General features: G+C 38.9%; 1 protein-coding gene across 7 annotated transcripts in view; it reads left to right on the top strand.

The window, feature by feature from the left end:
- The window catches only part of cdh19 (cadherin 19, type 2), a 191,376-nt gene that overhangs the window by 164,004 nt on the left and 3,081 nt on the right, over positions 1-24,291 (top strand). For 3 of the 7 annotated variants that reach the window (XM_020617514.1, XM_020617515.1, XM_020617512.1), the window contains exons 4-14: positions 215-583; positions 718-1,012; positions 3,149-3,268; positions 4,733-4,900; positions 5,880-6,070; positions 7,725-7,978; positions 9,594-9,730; positions 10,213-10,334; positions 10,621-10,738; positions 14,021-14,272; positions 15,368-21,803. In XM_020617514.1, the coding sequence (XP_020473170.1) occupies positions 338-583; positions 718-1,012; positions 3,149-3,268; positions 4,733-4,900; positions 5,880-6,070; positions 7,725-7,978; positions 9,594-9,730; positions 10,213-10,334; positions 10,621-10,738; positions 14,021-14,272; positions 15,368-15,888 (2,424 nt within the window). In that variant the 5' untranslated portion in view covers positions 215-337 and the 3' untranslated portion in view covers positions 15,889-21,803. Of the gene's footprint in view, positions 1-214; positions 624-717; positions 1,013-3,148; positions 3,269-4,732; positions 4,901-5,879; positions 6,071-7,724; positions 7,979-9,593; positions 9,731-10,212; positions 10,335-10,620; positions 10,739-14,020; positions 14,273-14,703; positions 14,743-15,367; positions 21,804-24,291 lie in introns of those variants that run through there. The other 4 variants (XM_020617519.1, XM_020617518.1, XM_020617516.1 and 1 more) reach the window with 4 other exon arrangements.

The following is a 24,291-nucleotide window of genomic DNA, read 5'->3' as shown; positions in this document are numbered from 1 at the left end:
TGTCTAGGTTTTTCCTTTCAAAAAATATTTTTAATTTCAGATAGATATGTGCACCTAGTACACACTGTACCTTCTGCACTCTTATGTATAGCTTTGCACAATATAACACATTTGATTTTTGGATTTGACCACACTGCTACAGATTTCAGTGTTTTCATTTTGCCCTCTGGAAATGTCTAACTGCAGCCAGTAATTAAATTAACTTCTATTTCAGAGACATGCAAGAGACCACATTATAACAAAGTGGGATACAAAACTGCCAGGGTCATGAATTAATGTGCTGCTGAATGAAGATTTGGTAACACCCGACTAGTGACACCTCTTCTGTCAATTAGCCATGGGAAGTGCAGAGGAAACTCATGGATGGGCATTACAAATGAGCACGCTGAGTGTTTTGGCCACAGTGATGGTCTTTGCTATGTTTCCTGGTGGTGTGCTGAGTGATATGAGAGACACTCAGGATCTGGAAGCCCAACAATTGGCCCAGGCATCCACTCATCCACACCATCGCCTGAAGAGAGGCTGGATCTGGAAACAGCTGTTTGTCCCCGAGGAAGATCCCACTCCTCGTGTTATTGGCCAGGTACCGCCACAGACTGAATGTCCTCCATGTCTTTGTTATGGTACTTCCTTTTGAAAATCCATGTTTTCAAGTTGCTACAGAAAAACATGTCTAAAAAAAATCAAGCTTTCTTATACCTTGTGTTCTTTTCGCAGCTCAAATCTGACTCTGACCGAGGTGAGTCTTCTATCAGGTACATTTTATCTGGAGAAGGTGCTGGAGATGTGTTTGAGATAGATGAGTATTCTGGTGAGATCCGGACACTAAAGAAGCTTGACCGTGAGGAAAAGGCCTTTTACGTCCTTCAAGCCCAAGCTATCAACAGGAGGTCTAACGAACCAGAGGAGCCCCAGTCTGAATTTATCATCAAGGTGCAGGACATCAATGACAATGTCCCCCAGTTCCAGAATGAACCGTATGTGTCTAGCATCCCAGAGATGTGCCCACCAGGTATGCTGAGAAAGATGAGGGTAAACAATTCCTTTTACAGTGAGAGTTGACAATGAAACTTACCTGCTCAAGCTTTGAGATGTGGCTAAACTCTGCCTCCACCCCAGTGTCATCTGGATGCTTTTAATTTTACAGCCATCTAGTGAACTGCCATGTAAGGGGGGGAAATGTGTGATGTTTATATGAGGTGAATAAATTACTGACAGGCGACTTCTGAGTATATGTTAAATAATTTACCAAAAATGAGGCATTTTCTATATTGATTGTATTTTCAACAATCTTCGTGCAGAGTAAAACAAACAGTGAGTTGCCTCTACTCACAGTTAATGTCTGTCAGCTGTCAGTCTGGAATCATTTTGTTCGTCTGCGTGATAACTTTCCATTCATTCCTTCATTCATTCATTTTCTACCGCTTAGTCCCTGAATGGGGTCACGGGGGGGAGCCAATCCCGGCCAGCAATCGGGCGAAGGCGGGGTACACCCTGGACAGGTCACCAATCCATCGCAGGATAACTTTCCATTGTTGTTCAAAAACAACCGAAAGCATCAGGGAAACACACGGCTGCACTGGGTGACACGTTTTTCTTTACGAAACCCCAGACCCACATGTTGCTCCAAAATCTCCAAGTGGCCATAATTTCCTGAAGTTAGTACAAGTCAGGGTCAACTGTGCGAGAACTTGCATGAGCTCTCTACTTTGTTTACATCCCGTTAACTACTCGTGCGCCGGTTTGGGGTTTGCTAATGAAGAAACGGTGCAGTGGTGTGTTTCACTGATGTGTTTTTAATTGTTTTTGAACAACAATGGAGATCTATGGCACAGACAAATAGGCTGATCCAGGACTAACACACTAATGGACATTAGCCATAAGTAGAGGGAGTTTGTTGTTGGTGTTAGTCTCTGTATGGGGAATTTTTAAAATACTGTTAATATAATCACCGGCCTTAACCTTTAAATTAACCACAAGATGTTTAACTGACTTTTCATGTAGCACAATCATAACATCAAAATTTTAATACTAAATATTAAAAAAGGCTCTGCAAAACTTGACCTACCAAAACACCAAGATATAATTGGTGTTTTGTGCAGATTAACAAGTGTTATGGTAGCACGCTAGCACACTAAAACAAGATGAACATAGTAAACATCTGCTAAACATAGTCATGTTGACATTGTCACTGCAAGTATATTACCATTTACACAGCTCCACCTAAATACAGAGCTGCTACTGTGGCTGTGGACTCCTGCTACTGTTTAACCTTCATCTGTCATGAATTATTGTGGCTATGTGTATTCCAGGAAATTGTACATTTCAAATTTTAGACAAAAAAGCATGACTGATTTTCTTTTGTTGTGCACATCTTAAGGATATTTATTGTTTTTATGGATCTGCTTCTTAAATGAGTCTCCTAAACTTAAATCTTGACTGAAGCCAATGAACAAACTATTATATGAATGTCTGTCATCCGTCTCCTCTCAGGAAGTTCAAAGTATTAGATTCTGAATTATAGCTTTATGGATAGACTTCTTATAAACATTGCCCTTTCATAGCACAAACATTACCATTTCAATTTATATGTAATCTGCCTTTGTAGCATTTCACTCATAATAAATCATAATGCATTTGAGTAAGAAAGAGAAAGTGAGGGGGTTAGGTTAATGGAGAATAAGAAATCCTGTGGTAAATCTCTGTCTGTGTGAAAGACTGAGCTCTCTTTGGGAAAGGAATATGACAGACAAGGGGAGAAAGATACTGTGACAAGGTGAAGAGAAGGATTATGCCGGTGGAGAAAAGGGTAGTAAGTGCAAACAACAGGGAGGTGAAGAGTGCGAGGGACAAAAAAATGTGGAAAAAGAGATGTTGCTATAGGACTGGAGAGGTTGTCATATGCACCTGCACAGCCTTACTGAGTTGTAAATGGCCAATGCTTCTCCCCAAACCCGTCGCCCCTTTACCAGCATCCCTCCTCTCACCCAACCTCAAGCTCCCCCCTCCCCCCTTTCTATTTCCACCGCTCTCCTCCTGAGCCAGACAGACAGACCCTGCAGGACTGTGCCATAATCACTTTATTTCCCTGTCGACTGGAACTGCTGCCTGAGCTAACTCTGGCTGTGTGATCCACTGCCCCCCATAGGGACCACAGTGGCCCAGGTGACAGCCACAGATGCTGATGATCCCATGTTTGGAAACAACGCCAAGCTTATTTACTCCATCCTGCAGGGGGAGCCCTACTTCTCTGTGGAGCCAAAGACAGGTATACTTGACATCTACACAGATTTTTAGATTGAAATTTAATTAATTAAAACTACAAATTTTAGCTACTTTTAAGTCACTAGGAGAGTATGACTACAATATATTTCTTGTGCAATTCAGAGGTCAGTTACAACACTTCCCACACACATTGTCGACCTGAAACGTGAAGAGCTGGGGGTTGGCATGATTGACATCGAAAAAATATTTTAATTCAAATTAATGCAATATGTAAAAGGACAAGTCTGACTTTTTTGGGGAGTCAACTGTTAATTTTCATTGAGGAGTAGGCAGCAGTTGACTACAACTCATTACAAGTTGTTTTGCTTATGACTTCAGTCTGCAGTTCTGTCAACAAATCCACTGAAAATCTTACATTGTCTGTGGTCAAAGCCTGAAACACACATAATCCTTTTTTTATACATACAAACTCCATTGACATAAGCAAATCATGATCAAACTAAGGTATTTTAATGATATAGTCAGTTGATAAAGGGCTCTCTGCTGTACAGTATGTTAAACAACAGATGTGTTCACAATATAATTGAAAGGGAAGGGGGATATAATTTAAGGGGTCAGTTAAATTTGAAAATTCATGCTATACGTACAACCAAAAAAAGATTCTGTATTTCCATAAGTGGGGTAAAACTATGGAATAATTTAGGTGTGGACATAAAAAATAGTAATAGAATTGATGAGTTTAAACATAAATATAAATGTATGTGTCAATCAAGATATATGCAAGAACAGGTTTAATGATTAATCAGGTGTAACATTGTGGGTGTGGTGTAAGAATGTTAACACTATGTAATAATTCTACTTGTGTGATGTAGAAGATAATTATCAAAGTATGTAATGATGTAAGAATGTTAACAATCTGTAATAATTTTTTAGTATATCACTTGTGTGGTGTAGAAGAGAATTATTTATGTAGAGATACTGCTTGCAAACCAATGATGGTAAGATGATGTCATGGGGTAGGACTGGATAAGTCTAACTTCTTCCTACTCCGTTCAAGCATGTACTAGGTATAAGCACATTGATATTGGATTAGCATTTGTTGGATATGTGTAAAATTGACATATCGACTGTCTTTACATGTTTGATAGAATAAATCAAATCAAATCATATAATGGTGAAAAACGGCCCTCTAGCTATTGTTTTTGGTGAATCGTTGCTCAGATGCTTATGTCAAAACAGATGATTGAAATGATGAATTCTAAGAAATGCAAATCTGTTTACTGTTGCCCACAGCCTCCACTTTGGCCACACAAAGAATCATCTCAAACCCCTCTTGATATTTCTTATTGAATTGGTTGAATTTGCAGACTTTAAATTTATTGTGGTGCAGTTGAGGACTTGAGGCAAAGTTTGTTTATTTGCATTTAGGAACCCACCCACAGATGCACATAACCTGCCTAAATGAAGCCAGCTCTCCTCTTGTTTACCCCGTCTCCTTCACCTGCAGGAATTGTTGTTACATCTTGGCCAAACATGGACCGTGAGGCCAGGGAACAGTACCTGGTGGTGGTGCAGGTGAAGGATATGCTGGGCCTCAGTGGCGGCTACTCCTCCTCCACCACAGTCACCGTCAGCCTGACTGATGTTAATGACAACGGACCCATGTTTCGGCACCGTGAGTCACTTGTATGACTCACAATTATGCAAACACCAGGCCATGCACACACTGGGATTCAATGAAAGAGTGCAAAGTGTTACAGATTACGAGGACATGCTTAACATAAGATCTAAGAAGTATTTATTTGATCGCACTTCTCCGGTTTGGGTGGGTGGTTAGTGCCAGATGTAGACGTCTTGTGTTTCAGCCAGCAGCCAAAATTAAAAGGAGACATTTGAAGAATGAGAGAAAGAGATAGAGGGAGTGAAAGGAGATGATGTTCTGCTCATCTGTATGTGCACCTGTGTATGTGTCACACAGTGGATGAATTTAATCATTCACACATGAAAGGGCATTTGTCACGACCTTTGGAAACAAACCTGGTCCTCTTAGCAGTAAACCTCACTAAATGAATGCACTGGGAAGAGATCAGTTCTGTGGAAATGAGACAGAGGATGATACATTTAACTATTAATGTCTTATTCATATTCATTGCAGGTGCTACGGTACCCCATGAATTCAATGTTCAGTAAAAAAGGGCTTATCAATATTGTATGGCCTCACTTCACTTTGAATTGTGCCCTCTGTTTTGTCACATAACTGCAAATTATTATCAGCAGGAGTTGTTTTTCAGAAGCAGCTGGTTGCCTGTTGAGTTGTGGCAGTCATCCAAATGGAGTTGCACAATCTTATTTTCTCGTCGTCTTATTAAAGTTAGACTGGAATTATGTGGAGTTGCCACAACTTATCTGGGATTCAGATAAAATGGCCCTCCACACATTTATGTCTTTACACATTAGCAGGCAACTTACTGTCAAGTTCTGTAGTTTTAGTTCTGTGTTTTAGTGAGGAAACTGTTTTATATGCTGTTTTTCTCCAAATGTGAGTTCATCATTATGTGGTACGAAGGTTCCAATTGGCTATCTGGTATTCTGTTCCAACTTCACAGGCAAATGGTGTCAACATGAATGATTTTTGAACATCCTTATTTTTTCAGATGTGTACTCCTTTGCTGTCCCTGAAAATGCAGCTGTGGACACCACAGTGGGCAGGATTATGGCAGAAGATGGAGACATTGGCATCAATGCCAGAATGACCTACAGTCTGGAGGATGATCTGGAGGAAAGCTCCACATTTATGATCAAAACAGACCCGGGGACGCAGGAGGGAGTGATTCTGCTGGCCAAGGTAAATGCATATACAGTGCTCTCTATCTTCAGTATTAGAATTTTGAAGAGATTTTTATTTTTAGGACAGCAGTATCAATGTTGTGTATATATATATATATCGGCAGTGCCACATGTTGCACGTACAAGCTAATATACTGGCACGGAAATTTGGTGCATGCTTGGTGGGAGTAAAATTGGCTTCGTTTAAAGCTTATTGTACTTTCTTGTACACTGCCCATCTGTGGTGTAATTATAAAAAGGGCAGTCTTCGGAAACTGTCAGTAGCTTACAATGACGCCCTAAGGATATTGTTGAAAAAGCCTAGATGGACGAGTGCTAGCGAATTGTTCGTGTCATCTCGAATTAGTACATTTTCCGCTGTTTTAAGAAACCTGATGTTTAAATGTATTTGTCGCTTGAATGGTTCAAAAAATCATATCATTTTATTGTTGACTAATGTTGCACACAGTGACATGCGTTTTACTTCTGCTCTCTGGAAATACTGCTATGCCTGTTTTTTAAAGGGGCAGTAGTTTTATGGGTGTTCTTTTGTTCTCGTTTTTATGTGTTTTTCTGTTTTTATTGTTTCGTTTTAAACTGTTCTTTTATTGCTTTTTATTTGTTTCTGAACCTGGACCTTGAGTCTGTAATAAAGTGTCATTCATTCAATGTTAAACCACACAAATACAGAGAAAAACATAATATTTCTTTAAAAAATGAAACAGCCTACCAGACATGAAAGTATAACAATTTGGCATGGTGTGCATAATTGAATAAACTACTGCATGCTAGGTTATGCAGAGGAGATGGCTGATGACTGTATATCAGCACTGAAATTAATTATACTAATGATTCAGTCAGTTCTGTTTTTAAGAAAAGTGTGGACAGACCTTAATACCATGTGTGTCAATAATGCCACTTTTTATTGAACTGTCACATGAGTGCAGTTTGTTGTGTAGGGTAACAAGGACCTGTAGGACACCATTCCTGAAAACATTCAGCATGGCATGATGTGCCTTCACATTATCTGTAATTAGCTGGTTAGCCAATTAGCTGCTGCCATTCAGAAGTAGAATTATATATTTTTTTAAATAAATGGTGACATAATTCAACCATGTTAAAACCCAGATCTTAGTCCCAACTGTGTCTAAATATATATATTCAGTACTTTCAAATAGTTAGAAATTCCAAAATACAGTATGTCTTAATAATAGAATGTAGGTGAATACTATAATTCACTTGTTTTGCTTTTAGATTTGTGCTTTTTCCACAGTACAGTATGCTTCTTGTTGATGGCACAGATTTCAGTTTAGATACTGTGATAATGTAATTTAAAAAAACATTATTGATTTTGTCTGAGTCATTTTGGGAACACAGGAATGGTTTGTATGCTCTTTTTCTGTTTTATTAGCATTGTAATAGTAATCAGAAAAGCAGCATTATTTAAGTGCATGCTCACAGCTGGTAGCTCATTGACATCGACAAAACAATTTAACATCCATTCTGAGTCGTGTCCAGCTCTCAGCAGACTAATCACCTGTCTTAAGTACAAGCTTGCAAAGCATATTTGAAAAGCTCTTTAAGTTTGCTTAATGATGATGAACAGCATGTTTTCTGCTTATAACACCCTCCGCATTAAAATTAATTGTAACGGGTATTTTTTCCCCTCACAGCCTTTGGACTATGAGACTAAACGACGTTTTGTCATGGCTGCAGAAGCAGTTAATGATCATGTGGACACACGCTTTTTATCTTTGGAGGAGTTCAAGGACAGGACATCAGTCAAGATTTTTGTGGAGGATGTGGATGAACCACCTGTTTTTCTCTCACCAGTCTATGAGTGGAAGGTTCCTGAAAATTCAGCAGTGGGAACTGTGGTTGGCACTGTTAGTGCCAGAGACACTGACACAGTCAATAATCCCATCAGGTAATGTGAATCCTCTAAACCAGGAAGAATGGCATCTGCCACCCAACTGTCAGTATGATAATGATGAGGTAGATACCCTGGCTGGTGAGGGAGGAACATCCCTAGACAGCTTTCTCCACAGCTTGAAAAATCATTCCATTTCAAATAGTGTTAGTGGCTCAGTGCATCCATTTTTACCCTTGATCTCTGGATACCCTGTACATGGTCATATTTATCTCATATTACTTTAGTAGGAAATGAGCCTTACTGAATAAATCATGGTGATTTTTTTTTTTATACCTCACAGGCTTTTCTATCTATTGCAGTGGTATTATCACAAAGCAACGTAGCTAGGGCGTGGGAATGTAATAAAGCACCATACGAGGTAGCATATGGAATTGAGATTTGCAGTCATTTGCAAGTGGGGCACGTTGCACAGGAGACAGCAGTACTGGTGCCTGTAGTCCATCTCAGCAAAGCTTAAGAGTGGCAGGTGCTGCATATCACCCTCAGCCTAGCGTCTATTACTGTCCCTTTGGTGGCTGTGTCTCATTGATTAATAAATTCAGGCTGACATTTTAGGGGTTTCCACAGTTCTAGTAAATAGGATTACATTTGCTTTGTTCAAATTTGCTTTTTTCTGTGTTATCAGAGTGGCTCACAGAAATGATTTATTACATTAGTGTTTTATTCCTGGTTACCCTAATTCACCATAATGGCATAATCACTTATATTATCCAGTGTTAAAGGTATACAGTCCAATTCTCTTTGCTTGGTCTGTTAAAGAATTAGGCTGATCATTTTTCATATTAACACTATTTTAAACACTCCTCATACAAATACTAATACCAGCAATGATTTGCTTCTGTTCATGATTAATGTCCATCAATCTGTCAGATCTGGATTAACTTATTCGTCTGTGCCATAGACCTCCACTGATGTTCAAACACCATTAAAAACACATCAGGAAACGCACTGCACTTTGACATATTTCCTCATTACAAAACAAGGCCCTAATATTTGTCAAGAATGTCCACAGATCTCAGGCATGGGCCCTTGACACCTTCTAACTGCAGGTGAAAAGACTCAAGCAAGGAAAAAGGTTGGTGTCTACATTAATGGAGGCCTATGACACAGACGAGTGGAGGCAAATCATTGCTGGTTTCCAAAACACTGCTCAAATAGAAAATGACCCACCATATCCTTTTAATAATAAATGTTTTTTAAGTTTGTCTTTACATAATAAAAAATTTCAGGTCCCACTTTCACAAAACGAGACATAGCAGTGACTTCTGTCACCACAGCTGTACCACTGGTCTCCTGTTTTCAAGTTGTTTGCTCATTAACAAATGGAAGAAAACCTGTGGTCAAATTGGGAAAGAATTCAATTAAAACTAAATAAAAAATTCAACAAATAAAACTGTGTACGCTGCCAGTGTGAGACACAACATTGTTTTCACAGTGCTGTTGTTGCTGTCACTAGCTTGTGTATGTTACACTTTGTTGGATATCTGTCAACAGATTAAAAAAAATTGAGCAGTTTGCCTAATTAATCTCCCAGTGGTACCACAGTGTTTTGTTTGCCCAGAAAACAATCTTGCCTGCTAAATGTGTGTCTCCATGGTTTCTCTTCCAGATATTCAACTGACAAAAGGAGTGCTACCACAGAAGCCTTCAGAATAGACCCAAACAATGGCACTGTAACTGTTGCTAAACTTTTGGACCGAGAGACTGCAAACTGGCACAATGTGACTATTCTAGCCAAGGAAAAGTGTAAGAATTAGTTCATGTTTTGTTTTAACTGCATCGTGCTAATGTTAACATCTCATTGCACGTTTAATTTTGTTCAACTAAGAAACCTATCCAGAATATATTCAAGACAGTTTGATAAGAAATCTTTGGCTAAACTGTGCACTTAATTTGAAAACAGAAATTGACTTGATTTAAAAAACACATCCATATCTTGACTCGGTTGTAATATCCAAACACCACTAGTGTCACACTTTGCGCAAATGCCACTGTCCAGAATGGTCCAAGCCCTTAAATTTTTATGTGATTTCCTTAACTTAGTGTTTTTTTACTGTCCAGTCTACAAAGCAGTGAAACATCAGTTCCCCTTTTTTGTTTGCAACAGTCGTGATTCAAGAAGACACATTTATCAGTTTTAAGTACAGTATTTTCATGGAGCTTTTGCAAGGCATTTATGATACATGCACCCAATGTAATACAGCAAATTTCTGTTTTCACTACTGCAGCACGGAACCATTTATCCTCCTCTGTGGTGGTGTTCATCAGAGTACTGGACATAAATGACAATGTGCCAAGGCTTGCGAGAGATTACCGACCATATATTTGTGAGGGGACACAGGCAGGAGAAGTATGTATATTATGACACACTAATGTTTATGATTTACTGTGTAGCAGTGAGGATTTCCATTAATGAATATTTTGTTGTTCTGCACATTTTTTTAAAAGGGGAATCACAGGAAACCATCTGACTGTTGTACAGCACTGTGCTGTACTGCATTTATTGCATTCTCAGCTGCTGCTACAATGTCATATTTTTGAGGAAAGAAAAACAAAGACTGCATATGATTGCATTTTGCTAGCAAATCAGTTGTGTGCATGCTTGTTGCTCACTAATGTGTCTTTGTGTGTCTCAGATCATTCAGCTGCTCAGTGCTGTTGATCCAGACGACCCTGTAGAGGGACACCACTTCTACTTCTCTATGGTCCCTGAGAAGCACATCAATCCAAACTTCACTATCAGAGATAATCAAGGTTATGTTCGGTTACATAATAAGGCACACCTTAGGCGCTTTCAGACCAAATGGTTCTAGGGGCTCATTAATAGGGATGGGCCCCAATGGGGAGCTCCCTGGGAACTACATACCTTCAAGTGCTTTTTTTTTTCTGCTTGTATTCACACCGCCAGTAGGAACGCTGAGCTGGCTGATGCTTAATGATTGCCCAACAAGCTCACAATGGTTAATACTGGCCTTGCATTACCTGTATTTTTTTATATGTTAGATGCCGCTAACCTTCTGTAGAGGCTGCTACATCTATGGTCGTCCTCAAATCCTGTAGTGCGGACACACATACCTGTACATTTAAAAGGGGGTACTTCCTTCAGCAGGTCTAAGAACTATGGAAAAGGTCCTCTGGTTTGAAAATGCCTCTAAAACCTCTTACATTTACAGTACTATGGTTCCTGATCCCAATTGTGACTGTAAATAGTATCAGGTGATACAACTTTAAAGCTGAAATTGTTTATTTTATATACTAGATTAGATTCAACTTTATTGTCATTACCCATGTACAAGTACAAGGCAACGAAGTGCAGTTTAGCATCTAACCAGAAGTGCAATAACAGCAGTAAAAAGTGTGCAGTATCTACAATATGAACAGTCAGAACTAATGTACCGATAGATATGTACAAGTGATATTTACAGTAAGATATGTAGGGTAATGCACGATGTACAGCAGACTATGGATTCAAATTACAGTAATGGACAGGTACATTAAGCTTATGGAACACTAGTGCAATGGGATGAGATAGAATGAAACAGTGCAGAATAAGAAAACAAGTTACATGAGTGAACAGTTCAATTGATGTAAATAGTGCAAAGATAAATATAGAGTATCTGCATATGAACAGTGTGCAAATGAATAACAACAGTATTCTGTGAGTAGAGTATGTGCAAATTAACAGATCACTTCAGTGTTACAGGTAACAGAAGCGTATTGCATGAGTCCCGGGAGGAGAGATGAGAAGGGGTGAGGTGTGTGTAGTGGTACAGAGGAAGGCAGTGGGGGGTCAACTCTAGTTCTGAATTTAAACTGCATCTAAATCTAGCAAGAAATCTTTGTGAAGCTACAGTGAATGAACTGCAGGGCAGCTATGAAGCTGCAGCAGTTATGTATATAGATTTGTCTGATATTGATCAGGTATCGATTAGCCACAGATTCACCGTCACTGAACCATCTCCAAAAGTACACAGCTGTTTTTTGTCAACATTGATTTACTGTTTTGATTTAAATTAATAGCAGAATTGAAAGTTTTGGTAGATTTTTCCTTTAAATGCAGTGAACCAGTTGCTGGATGACGGGCAGTGATACCTTCAGCATGATTGGTATAATTTGATGATTACAAGAATTTGAATTTTAATGAAAAATCTGTTCCTTCAAGAGTTTTGAAATAGTTTGGAAGGAAATCCTTAAGTAATTTGCTGTTTTAATGTCTGATGGCCTCTTCAGTAGGTAAACCTTGTAGTCAGTGAGCAGTCGAAACTTTTTCAATGTTGATAAAAATGGTAAAAATCAAAGAAGCATGTGTGTGCAACAGAAGGATGTCTGAATGTGTCGAATAACTTAGAATTAAGTGTATGCAAGTGCAGTGTACAGGTGGTTAGCCAGGTAAGCACAGCAGTCCAGTCAGCAGCCAAGGAACACTTTTAACAAAATGAATTTCCATATGCGTGAATTGGATTAGAAGTTATTTGACACAGAGGCGTCAATTTGTGAAGTTGGGTGAATACCAATTGAGTGAGCTGGACATTGTATGTGGAGTGCCGCAGGGTTCTGTTTTGGGGCCTAAATTATTTATATTATACATTAATGATATATGCAAAGTTTCTGATTTAGTGAAAGTGGTCTTATTTGCTGATGACACTACCATATGAGCATCGGGTGAAAACCTACAACAACTCTCTGGACGGGTTACACAGGAACTTGAGAAGATAAAGAAATGGTGTGACAGTAATATATAGTATCTCTGAATTTGGATAAAACTAAATTTATGGTATTTGGGAATTGTAGACTAGATAATGAACTTCAATTGAAAATTGGGGGAGCTAATATAGAACGAGTATATGAAATTAAATTTCTAGGTGTCATAGTTGATGACAAATTCTCCTGGAAATCTCATATCAGATATGTTCAGCACAAAATAGCAAAAAATATATCGATATTGGCAAGGGTTAGATATATTTTGGACGGGAAAGCACTACGCATTTTGTATTCTTCATTGATTCTACCATACTTAGAGTATGGCGTTGAAAACTGGGGAAATACATACATAAGCTCACTTCAACCACTGTATATATTACAAAAAAGAGCGATAAGAATTGTGCATAAGATGGGGTATAGGGATCACACCAATGTAGCTTTCATACAGTCTAAATTGTTAAAATTTTTTGATTTAGTGGGATATAAGACTGCTGTGTTTATGTATAAAGCCAGGAACAATTTATTACCTGGTGGAATTCAAAAACTATTTAATGAAAGGGAAGGGGGATACAATTTAAGGGGTCAGTTAAATTTAAAAATTCATGCTATACGTACAACCAAAAAAAGATTTTGTATTTCCATAAGTGGGGTAAAACTATGGAATAATTTAAGTGTGGACATAAAAAATAGTAATAGAATTGACAAGTTTAAACATAAATATAAAGGTATGTGTCAATCAAGATATATGCAAGAACAGGTTTAATGATTAATTACATGGAACATTGTGGGTGTGGGGTAAGAATGTTAACACTTTGTAATAATTCTTTAGTATATTACTTGTGTGGTGTAGAAGAGAATTATTTACTGCTTGCAAACCAATGATGGTAAGATGATGTCATGGGGTAGGACTGGATAAGTCTGACTTCTTCCTACTCCATTCAAGCATGTACTAGGTATAAGCAAATTGATATTGGATTAGCACTTGTTGGATATGTGTAAAATTATGTGTGTTTTCATATCAACTGTCTTTACATGCTTGAAAGAATAAATCAAATCAAAATCAAATCAAAAGTCTTACAGGTTACACCAGAAACTGACGCAGATCTTCCAAATTTACTTACTTACTTTACTCTGAAAATTAGGTTGGACAAAGTGCCGAGGCCTTTCAGAGAGCTTGGGTTGTATTTTAAATCACACTGCATGTGTCACCTCACTTGTTATGCAGCTTATTTTTGAATTCCCTGAAACAATGGCATTCACATATTAGAAAATAGTCCCTGAGCTGAGTGTTGCTATTTAAGCCTGAAAAGTGCACCTCTCACTCTCTTGACTTAGACAATACAGCCAGCATCGTGGCACGTAGGAGTACTTTCACCCGCAAGGATCGAACCCAGTACCTCCTGCCTGTGGTGGTGATGGACAGCGGCTCTCCAGCTCTCTCCAGCACCAGCACTCTGACCGTCGGCGTGTGCAGCTGTCAGCCCGCAGGCCATTGTCCAACGGGAGGGGTGGAGGCCCTTGCTCTGTCTATGGGGGTCAGCCTGCAGACGTTGTTAGGGTTTGTGGTTTGCCTGGTCACACTCACAGGTAAGCCAGCATGGTCTTTTCTTGTATTCGCCCCCCCATTGTTCAGAATGTCAAAATATTACTGTAATAATAATATACAGCGCACACAAAAATGCACTGGCTGTTTGGGGTTTGGTTTCTTGGAAATTTCTACCATTTGGAACCTATCATCTCTGTGTCTGTCTTAAAAACAAGGATATGAAAAGCCAAGGCTGGAAGGTCAGTTCTAGATATGGAGCCTAAGTACTGACAAAATATAGTAATAGGTTGTAAGGTAAGTCAAAAATGTATCAAACGATGATGCTAGTTAGCCTTACATTTTTTCTTTTAGCACCAGTTAGCTAATAAACTAAATGAAAACTGACTTATCTGTTTTTGTTACTATCAACCCTGGTAATTCTAGAGAACATCAGATAATCTCACTGTTATAAAAAAAAGTCATTCTTTTTCAGCAGATGTGTTGAGCTAGAGCAGATCATCTCATCATTTTGGCAAGTATATAAACGTGTGTTAAACAGCAGGATTTTTCATTAACAAATTTGCAGTTTAATTTGAATCCACCTTTTAAAACTCACCAGCGTGCCTTTAACACACACTTCTAAAATGCTGAATGCTTGCAGAGCAGTGATGTCAGGTAATGAGCATATTGGTTGCAATACATCAGTAGCAATGCCAACCTGGGACATTGATGGGTTTGCATAGCGAAGAGCTTTATTATGACCTCAGCTGCTTTGTGTCCTCCCTGTGCCCATCACATGAAAGATTAATGACAGTACCTGCCATGCTAACATTGTGTCGGACGAGCAAAATACCCTGTGAAAACAAAGCATAAAATATAAACACTCTTTTAGCATTCTGTGCCATGTGGAGCAAATAAAGGCATTCTTTTATGTCTGAGCTGAAATTAAAAAAGATAATTTAAAGTCTGATTTGCTCTCATTTAGAGTTTTACATCCATAACAAGTTGCAGAAAAAAACTAATCTGGCTGCTGTTATTTTAGGGGCATTTGTACATTCTACGTGCATGCTCCATCAGGCACCCAGGATGCTTTTCCCTCACCAAGCTCATGCCCTGGTGTTTAAATGTAATGATCTCCTACTGTGTTGTGTCTGCAGTGCTGTCAGTTCTAATGCTGATGGTGAGGAGACACAGGCGGAAACAGCAGGAAGGGCTGGCGGTGGCGGTGAAGGAACTGGAGCTGCCTGAGACTGTGTCGCAGAAGGTGCTATATTATGGAGAAGGCGGGGGCGGAGGAGCAGACCTGGAGTTCTGCCAGCCTGTCTTCCCGCTGCGCCCTCACCCTAGGAGGAGAGAGAGGAGGCTGCAGAAGGAGGACATCAGGGCCAGCATTCGGATGTCCCTCCGGGAGTCGCACCTCATTGGACCAGAGGACGAGGTATTCAGGCAGTTTATTCTGGACAGGTTGGCAGAGGCTGATCAGGATCCTTACGTCCCCCCGTTTGACTGCCTCAGGACTTATGCGTATGAGGGGTCAGGGTCTCCCACAGGGTCCCTGAGCTCACTGGACTCTCTTCCTTTTGAGATTGGACCTGAGCAAAGTGTGTGTCCTCCCAGACCATACTTAGTGAGACTTACTCCATGGCATGGTGGTGGAGAAGAGGATACCATCTTCTGATGGTTCCTTTATTTTTAAATGGCTTTTAATTTTTGAGTCAAGAGTTGCACTTAAAAGCTGGCCATTTTGGGAACAGCTAGCCAGGCTTTGTCTTTGGAAGTCTGCTTCAGAAGAGACTTATTTTTAACCTTTGGACAGAGCCAGGCTATCTGTTCCCTCCTGTTTCCAGTTCATATGCCAAGCTAAGTTAACCCGCTACTGGCTGCAGCTTTATATTTACTGCACAGAGAGCAAGTAAGAAAATATATGCATTTCCTAAATTGAGCTATTTCAAGATAAAAGCCTTGGATACAAATCATATGTCGGGATGCTTTTCATAACTGAGCTCTTTATTTGTTGCTGTGCTGTTTAACTTTTCAAACATATGACATTATTTCAGGTTATGACATTTCAGCTACAATGGGTTTTGAGTTCAGGTATGTCTGATTTTAAATAATTATGTTAAACTTTGTGTCAGTGCCTTAAAAGCAAATATTGTCAAATATTGCTGAATGTATGTCTCATGCAGAACAACAGCAGCATAAATGAAAGTACCATAATGTAGTTACACTGCTGCAAAAGTCAGCAAAAAGGCCAGGGTGCAAGGTTGGGTGCTGACTGCAGCTCGTGTCCTTTCTTCTACCAAAAGTCAGTGATGTGTTCTTGTATTTTTTTTTTTTGCCTTACTCGTGACCTTTCACCTGACCTTAAAACTGCCACTTGGAGGCAACAGAATAAGCTGGAATTACAACAGTGTCACACATTACCAACTTATGAAGTTATGGAAAAACAGTACCCTAATTACACAGCAGCTAAGGAGCACCGTTAGCATCCATTTGAAGTTGTAATGACAAGTCTGGTTCACTGTTCATTCAACTCTGTTTTGTTCTGCACCAGCTACTGAAAACTAATACTTGCCTTACAGTGGCTGTGAGCTGCTTGACAAGTGGGTTTAGTGCTTTTTAGTCTTTTGCTGGAAACAGCTGCCTGATTCAGGCATAATCCTGGATCCATATTATGATCCAGATCAGCATCAAAATCTAATGGTGTTTCTGTGGGCCAAACATTTAATCAAAATCCATTCATTGCTATTTGAGTTAATACTGCGAAACACACAAACGGCAGCAAAAACTTCGCCTGCCTTGGCAGAGGTAACAAATCAGTGAGTTTACAAACGATAAAATGCTCTTTAAGTTGAGGAGAAATGCAAAGTTGGTTCATCACTACAAGTGACCACTTAACTTTGCACATAGTCGTGTGAACATAATATTTTTGAATCATGTAGCTTTAACCACGTCCCTTCAGTCCTGACAAAACTTTAAGGAAGAATGTGGGAAATTAGAAATGATAAGTTTTAAATTAGTTGCACAGGTAGATTTTTAAGGCCTATTACATTGTTTAAAGATGAGTACATGCACGTGCTGCAGCATCAGTAGAACATCACATAATCCGGACACAGGATGTTGTATCAGTTATGCGTGACTTTGTCTTGAGTGGATGAACTAGTTTCACCCACACTGAGAATTTGTCAGCAGTGAGTGAACAGGTTGTCCAAGTCCACTTGCTGAAGTCACAGTTAAAATCAATTTGGCAGATATTAGAACATTTTGAACTGAAACAGAAAAACAGATTGTGGGGATAAATCTAAAAGTTAAATTTGTGGAATGCATAGACTGCCACTGATAGAAAGCACAGTGTAGAGTAAGCAGGGGTGACTTTATTTGAGGTCATGTGGATTATGCAAGTTGTGCTTTAATGAATGCAGTTATTACAGTGTAACAATGTTATACTCTACTGAATAATGCCTACAGTTTTACTGACCTGTGAATTTTAATTTCTGATATTATATTATTCATGTTGCTGTTTCACATTTAGTATGTTGGTTCTTAACAGTTTGTGCTGCACTGGAGGTTTTGATTTCTGATCAGCCTTATCCTCAAATGAATTTCATATGGTGAAGAGTAAGCATAAAAAATGTGATTAACCTGTATTATGCTGCCAATCATACTACCCATGTCAGCCAGTCAGCAGCAGAGAGAGCACATGGGTGACTGACAGCAAAACTTTAGCAAAGCAAAGTTGAGCAAGGAGAAAAAGTTGGCCAAGGCTTCACTGGAAGGAAGTGAAACCCCTGAGAAACACAACCGCTGGAGCACTGTGGAAAAATGCATAATGTACAGCGCCTGGTTGTCTTCTTTCTTCATGGTCATTTGCAGTATTACTGGCAAACACCAGAAACTCACAGTGAGTTGTGTGGGTGGCTGCTTGCAGGGTGACTTGAGGTAATTGCATGGTGATCAGGTCGGGCTCCCTTCACCTTCTCATCCACTAATTGGGCTGTTTGCCGTTTGCGAAGGTCAGTGCTCAGACCACAGAGTATAGTTCGCACTGGATTAAAAACAGAACAAATTCATATACAGACCTGTTTGGAACTTAGCTGAAATGCCTCATTGTAAGAGGACAACATGTGGGAAACAACTAACTGATTGAATCTATTCATCTTTACCTTGTATGAGTAGGTGCGCCACTCAACAGGACAATTTCCAGATATCACTCTAACTGAACTTCAGATAGCTCCCACTGTGGGAAACAATCTATCCGGCCAATGCTTTTTAGACTAAATTATTGTCTCACAATGGCTTCTAAAGACACAGGTATTCACAAAAAAGCCTTTTAAAAGTCTATTCAGACCAATCTCTACAGTCCAACATGTAGGGTATTGGATGTGCCCATAAAGGCTCACTTATAATTCCCTTTTCAATAGTACCTTAATGTCAAAAGTCATTCAGCTCCTGGTGTCATTTAACCTTCTGAATTTCTGCCATTAACCATGGTGAATATCATGGGTAATTTAACCTAACAGCCCTTTTCTTTGTGTAATTATACCCATTATAGCGATGTGAGGAATTTCGCTCCATCAACTGTCTCTGCTCTTTGGTCTCCCACACAGGTAAAAGATTCAGCTCTTCTTTTCAAACGCTGTGCCACACTCATCACAGAGCGCCACAATGCTCGCTGGAGGCTCTCTGAGAGGGGCTGCCATTTGGTAGACACCAGGCTGATTCAAATGACGCCTGAAAGAATTTTGAGACCCCTTTTTTTGTTAAAAATCATTAGTAATATGAATGACTTGAGGTTTGGCTGAAGAGATCAAATCATTTATGTGCAATTTGGTAATGGGCATGTAATTATAGAGTATGAATATTCACATCCATTTGGATGTGATTTCGACAATCACAATAGTGTAGTGTGTAAGTTGTGATCCAAAATACACATTTTGTGTGCTATACAAACCCCGAATCCATACTTCTGTGCATGTTCATTGTAGAGGCTAACAAAATGAAGTCTACTCAATCCAAGCAGCATCGATTACGAATCTGCTGTTGGTGGTTATTATAGCATGCCGTAGGGATTGCATATTTTTTTTAAGCCAACCCAGAAGTTAGCATCACCTTCGACAAAAAGTCAATGGGGCTTTTCCATAGGCTTTTGGATTATTGCAGACAATAACCTCTGTGACAAACAGTGGTTTATGACACTTAGACTTTTTGTTCAGCAAGATCATCTTCACAGGTGAACACCACTTTTATGATTTTTAAAGCCCACATACGATCAGCTGTTTGTCAGCCACGACTCCGTCACCGCCATGACAGAAGTTGAAGCAAACTGTGGAAGGTGGTGAAGTGGCTCTTGAGAAATCTTGTAAAACAAAAATGAATAACCAGTCTTTAATGAACAAAATCCACTCTGTATGGTTTAATTTGCAGACATTTGTTCATTTCATTTCCTGTTAGCGTAGAGTGGTTATGTTGATTTCTGTATACTAACTGGTAAAACAGTATAGTATGAGAATTATTTAATACATAATGTGTATATTTATTACTGGTTTTCTGATTAAATAAAGGTGGATGATGATGAATTAGTATTATAATTTACAGTTAACCAATTATTTGTACAAGAAAATAACTGCATAAAACAATACTCACAAAGTAAAGGGATAATTGGTAAATAAGTAAACCGATAAGTCATTTTAGCCACGTGAGACAAGGATTTCAATCTAAAACCATTATAGATTCCTCTATCTGATCTCTGCTACTATGGTAGGATTATTTGTAACATAAAGATTATAAAACTGTCAGTTGAGTCGGAGTGGATCTGTAACTTTAAGCTTGTATGTTAAAATCCATTACTGATTTCAAATTGTAAGCGACTGAGCACAAACAGAATAGAGGTTTTTGAATTAGGATGTGAACAGTAAGTCTAAACATCACACTAAACAATATTAAACCACAGTCACTACACTAACATAGTGAAGCAAACTAACACTGGAAGAAATTAGTTCCATGTGTGAGCCCTTACACATAATCAGGCTGCCATCACCGCAGCAAAGGTGCCGTCGTCTGGCACCAAATGTGCTAAAAGATTATGCAAACTTTAATATTTGGGGATTTTCAGACTGTATTTCATGTGATCCTTTGCTATTTCTGGTTCATTAATGAGCTTCCCTTCATTGCCTTGAGACTTGGGGATTAGCACAATTTGAAATGAAATTAATAAGTAGTAATAACAGCATACAGGAACTTGTTCTGTTGCATATCAGAGGCTGATTGGTGGCTGTTTTGGGGTGTAATGGCTGTGTGACTGTTTAAAAGCTGGCTGACAGGTTGATATGCTGTGGGGCCACTGGTTTATGACCAAGACATTTAGTGGTTCAAGCTGAATTCTGTTTTGGGGTGATGGATCTGGCTGAAGAAACAGTTTTACACTGGGGGTCTGTCAGCTTTTGAATTTCCATGTTCCAAAACGGTGCGGTAGAAATTAAATTTTTTTTTTTTTAGCTCAAAATCCTAAACTAAAAACTAAAAAAAAAAGCCCTGTTCACAACTGTGTACTTTTCAGCTGTGTGGAAGGACCCTAATGTTTGTTTGCAGCGCAATGACCCACTGTTTAGAAAAAATGTTTTACTAATCACTGTAAATTTACAGGTTCAGTGTAAGGAGCACAGCAATAAGTGTTTCTGAGTTTTCCTCAGATTTAGACGATATTTCTAAGCTCTTTAATGTGATTATCATTAGGAGTCAGATAACAAACTTGAATTACCACCTTGCAGCTGTATGCCTCCACCAACCAACCAATCAAGTTGCAGTTTACATGCTGTCCAGACTATAAGTAGTAAACACTTTGAAGGAATTTAATAAAATATATTGTGTATTTAATTTGAGGAAATTCTCTCAAGTCGTTCCTGAGATATCGTGTTCACAAAAATGGGATGGACAACCTGAAAACGCGACATCGGCATCCAGCCGTCGCTGTCACCGGCGCAGATTCACAAAAATGGGTTTTGGATGCAGATTAGCTTTTAGTTTTAACCTTTCAAGAACAGTACAGTAGTTATAGTATCTCACAAAGAAGGCCAACCTCACTGATACCAAACAAAAATTAAAATAACCAGCGATTTTAACTTGAACTTAACTAAATAATGTGTTTCCTACAGTTCACATGCCAGGAGATCGAAATCTACAGTGTCCTATGAGCTATTTTTAGACTTTAACTTCTTAAAGGCTGCTTCTGAATTTGGAAAGAAAGACTTTTCACTTATCATTCATAACACATCCATTTGATCTGGTTTCATATTGTTCTTTCCTTAGGCCTGTGGTATGAAACTACTACTGTGGAATACCAAAAGGCCTCGGGTCCAAAGTGAAAAGTCCCATTAATAAAGAAGAGATTACTTTCATTTGCTGTCAGGGCCCTGTGCTGCTAAAGGATTGATGCTCTCACATTAAATCAGCCCTTTGAAAGGTCCTTCCAAAACTGTATGAGCACCAACTGTAGGTAATGTTTTTCTCTGTTAAACTTTCAGGGGTATTATAAAGATATTGGGATATTGATATTGGGAATTTGTTTTGTTTGGTTGATGGTTTGGTTATTTTTTTAAATTGTGTATTAATCTTTTTTATGTTTGCATACTTTCTTTTTCTTTGTGTTTTCTTTCATTTACTTTTGTTCACTCTTTGTTGTCTAAGCCATCATTCAAAATGCAGGGCTTTTTTTCTGACAGGCACTGAAGCAAGGAAATGAGAAATGACTTGTACAGTTTAGCTCCTCTTCATGTTCACGTGCCTTATTATTATCAAACACATTCGTGTCAAAGTTCACACACACACACACACACTGTGCGTACTTTCACAGATGATTAGTGAAGTCTTCTCAGAAAAAAGACACTCAAATCTGTAAAGTGGTGAGAGGCTTTTTATCAATGTCCACACCCCATGACATAGAGTATATTTAGTAGACTTTGACACTGCACTGAGTGATGGCTCCTGCACCCCACTAATTAGCTGTCATTCATAATTGATTAAAGTCCAAACGTAAAAAATAAAGGGAAACTCTTATTTGGGGTGTCTTGTCAACCACATTTACTTTGGGCTCTACTGAGATAGAATGCAGACACGACTGTATAACTGAGATAATCATGTTAAGACACTTTCAAATTCTGGGAATAAGGAAATAATTTGACCGTGGTTTTTGGTTTTCTCAAAAGAAAGCACTTAAAAACTGACATCCAGTCTTCCGTTATGTGGTAGAATTTAAATTTGTGTTTTTTGGTGAGAAAAACAAATTAACTCATCAGCTGATCTATCAGTCAGTGGAAACCGATGATTTACTCTGAAAAGTGTATGCCATCATCCTTCACTAGAGTATGCTGTTTATAATGAAAAAGCTGATTAATCATTTAAATCATTAAGCTAATGTGAACGTTGTCTGTGTTGTATGTAACATTTATGCTACAGTAATTTATTTTTATTATTCTGTCTGTTTTCCTTAAGTAGCAGCTATAGTTCATAGGATTTTACAAACATATGCTCAACTTACAGGCATTGTATGTTCTGGGTTATGTGGCTGTTTAGACCTGCATACCTAAATACGTAGAGTATTTTTACATTACAAACTGTGGCAGCTGATGTCTTTTTATTTTCTGACTTTTTTTTAGAATAAACACTTAATCGAGTATTTGAGAAAATAATCAGCAAATTAGTTTTTAATGGAAACAGTTAGTTACAGCTGTAAATTTTACATAATTATTGGAGTTTATCAGCTGTTTTCCTCACCTTTGTAAATGACTAAAATGATGTACCATTAATGGAAGGACTCCACTGCTTTTATTTTGAAATGGTGCTTTACAGGACTTAGTTTTGTTACAGCCTGTGTTGTTGTTGTAGGACTGGTTTTCTTTAGTGCGCTTGATCCTTTACTGTACCATAGCACAGGAAAAATAATGTATACAGTGGCTGTGTGTCCAATTCAACCTACAGACTGGAAACCATAAAGTGTGTCAGTGAGGTGCTGGGCCACCTCGTGCCACCAGAACAGCTTCAGTGCACCTTGGCATTGACTCTCCACGTCTCTGAACTTGTTCTTCCAAAAGATATTCCCTCATTTGGTGTTTTGATGATGGTGGTAGAGGCACTGTCTAACATGTCGCTCTGACATCTCCCATAGGTGTCCAGCTGGGTTGAGATTCAGTGACCCCTCATGCCCCGTGGACGGTGGCACTGTCAAGAGACAACTCATTTTTTTTCTTCAATTTGTCACCCATCTATAATTATCTATGCAAATAACTTCAGTAATCACTCCCAGCCAGTCACCAGCGTCTGCTTAGATTTTGGGTGTCTGCATGTCTCCATTGTGTATGCACATATTGTGAGGAGTCTGCTCTTCGAGTCAGAAAAAAGCCATCGATGCAGTCCTCAGAAGTAGCACATCATTAATAACGAAGGGACCTTTGAAGATCCTGCATAAATGTCTAATTAGGTTTGGTAACCTTTTGGAAACTCAAGTGGGTGAATACTAAACAGGCCTGGAGATCTTGTACTGCATGGCAAACTAAGCACTCAACATGTGGGAGGGAGCGTTGACATTGAGGAGGCTTGTTCCCCTGCCTGAAAGGGCATGCAATTTAAGCCGCATTACAAGCGCGTCTGAACTCATTGGCCAATTTCGGGCCAATTTATCGTAGTTAACCATCCTGTGTATACACATCATCATGGAGGTGGAACAAAAATATGCCATTTTTTTGTGTCCTGCCCTTCAAGCTGTGGATTATTGTTCTGCATAGCTGTGACAAGCCTGGATGGCATTTAGCAGACCCTTAAGTCTGAGTATTTGAGCTAGCAGCCATGTTTGTACGGATGCAGCGTTGGAAGGAGGTGACTTTGAAAATACCAGAGAGAAAAAAGCACCAGAGCCAGTTTGCACTGCAGTGTCTTTTTTATTTTGTCTGTCTAATAACACATGTATTAGCAGATGACAGCATATAATAATGAAAATACCACAATGCTTTTTCTTTTTTTTTAATAAACCCAGACTCCAGCTGTGACAGTACTACAGGTAGTTAAGCTTCAATCATGAACTACAGCAGGA

The sequence above is a fragment of the Monopterus albus genome, unplaced genomic scaffold, assembly GCF_001952655.1.
Source record: "Monopterus albus unplaced genomic scaffold, M_albus_1.0 scaffold190.1, whole genome shotgun sequence".
Lineage (NCBI taxonomy): Eukaryota > Metazoa > Chordata > Actinopteri > Synbranchiformes > Synbranchidae > Monopterus > Monopterus albus.
The sequence above is the reverse complement of the archived record's forward strand: the minus strand, read 5'-3'. Positions and strand labels throughout refer to the sequence as shown.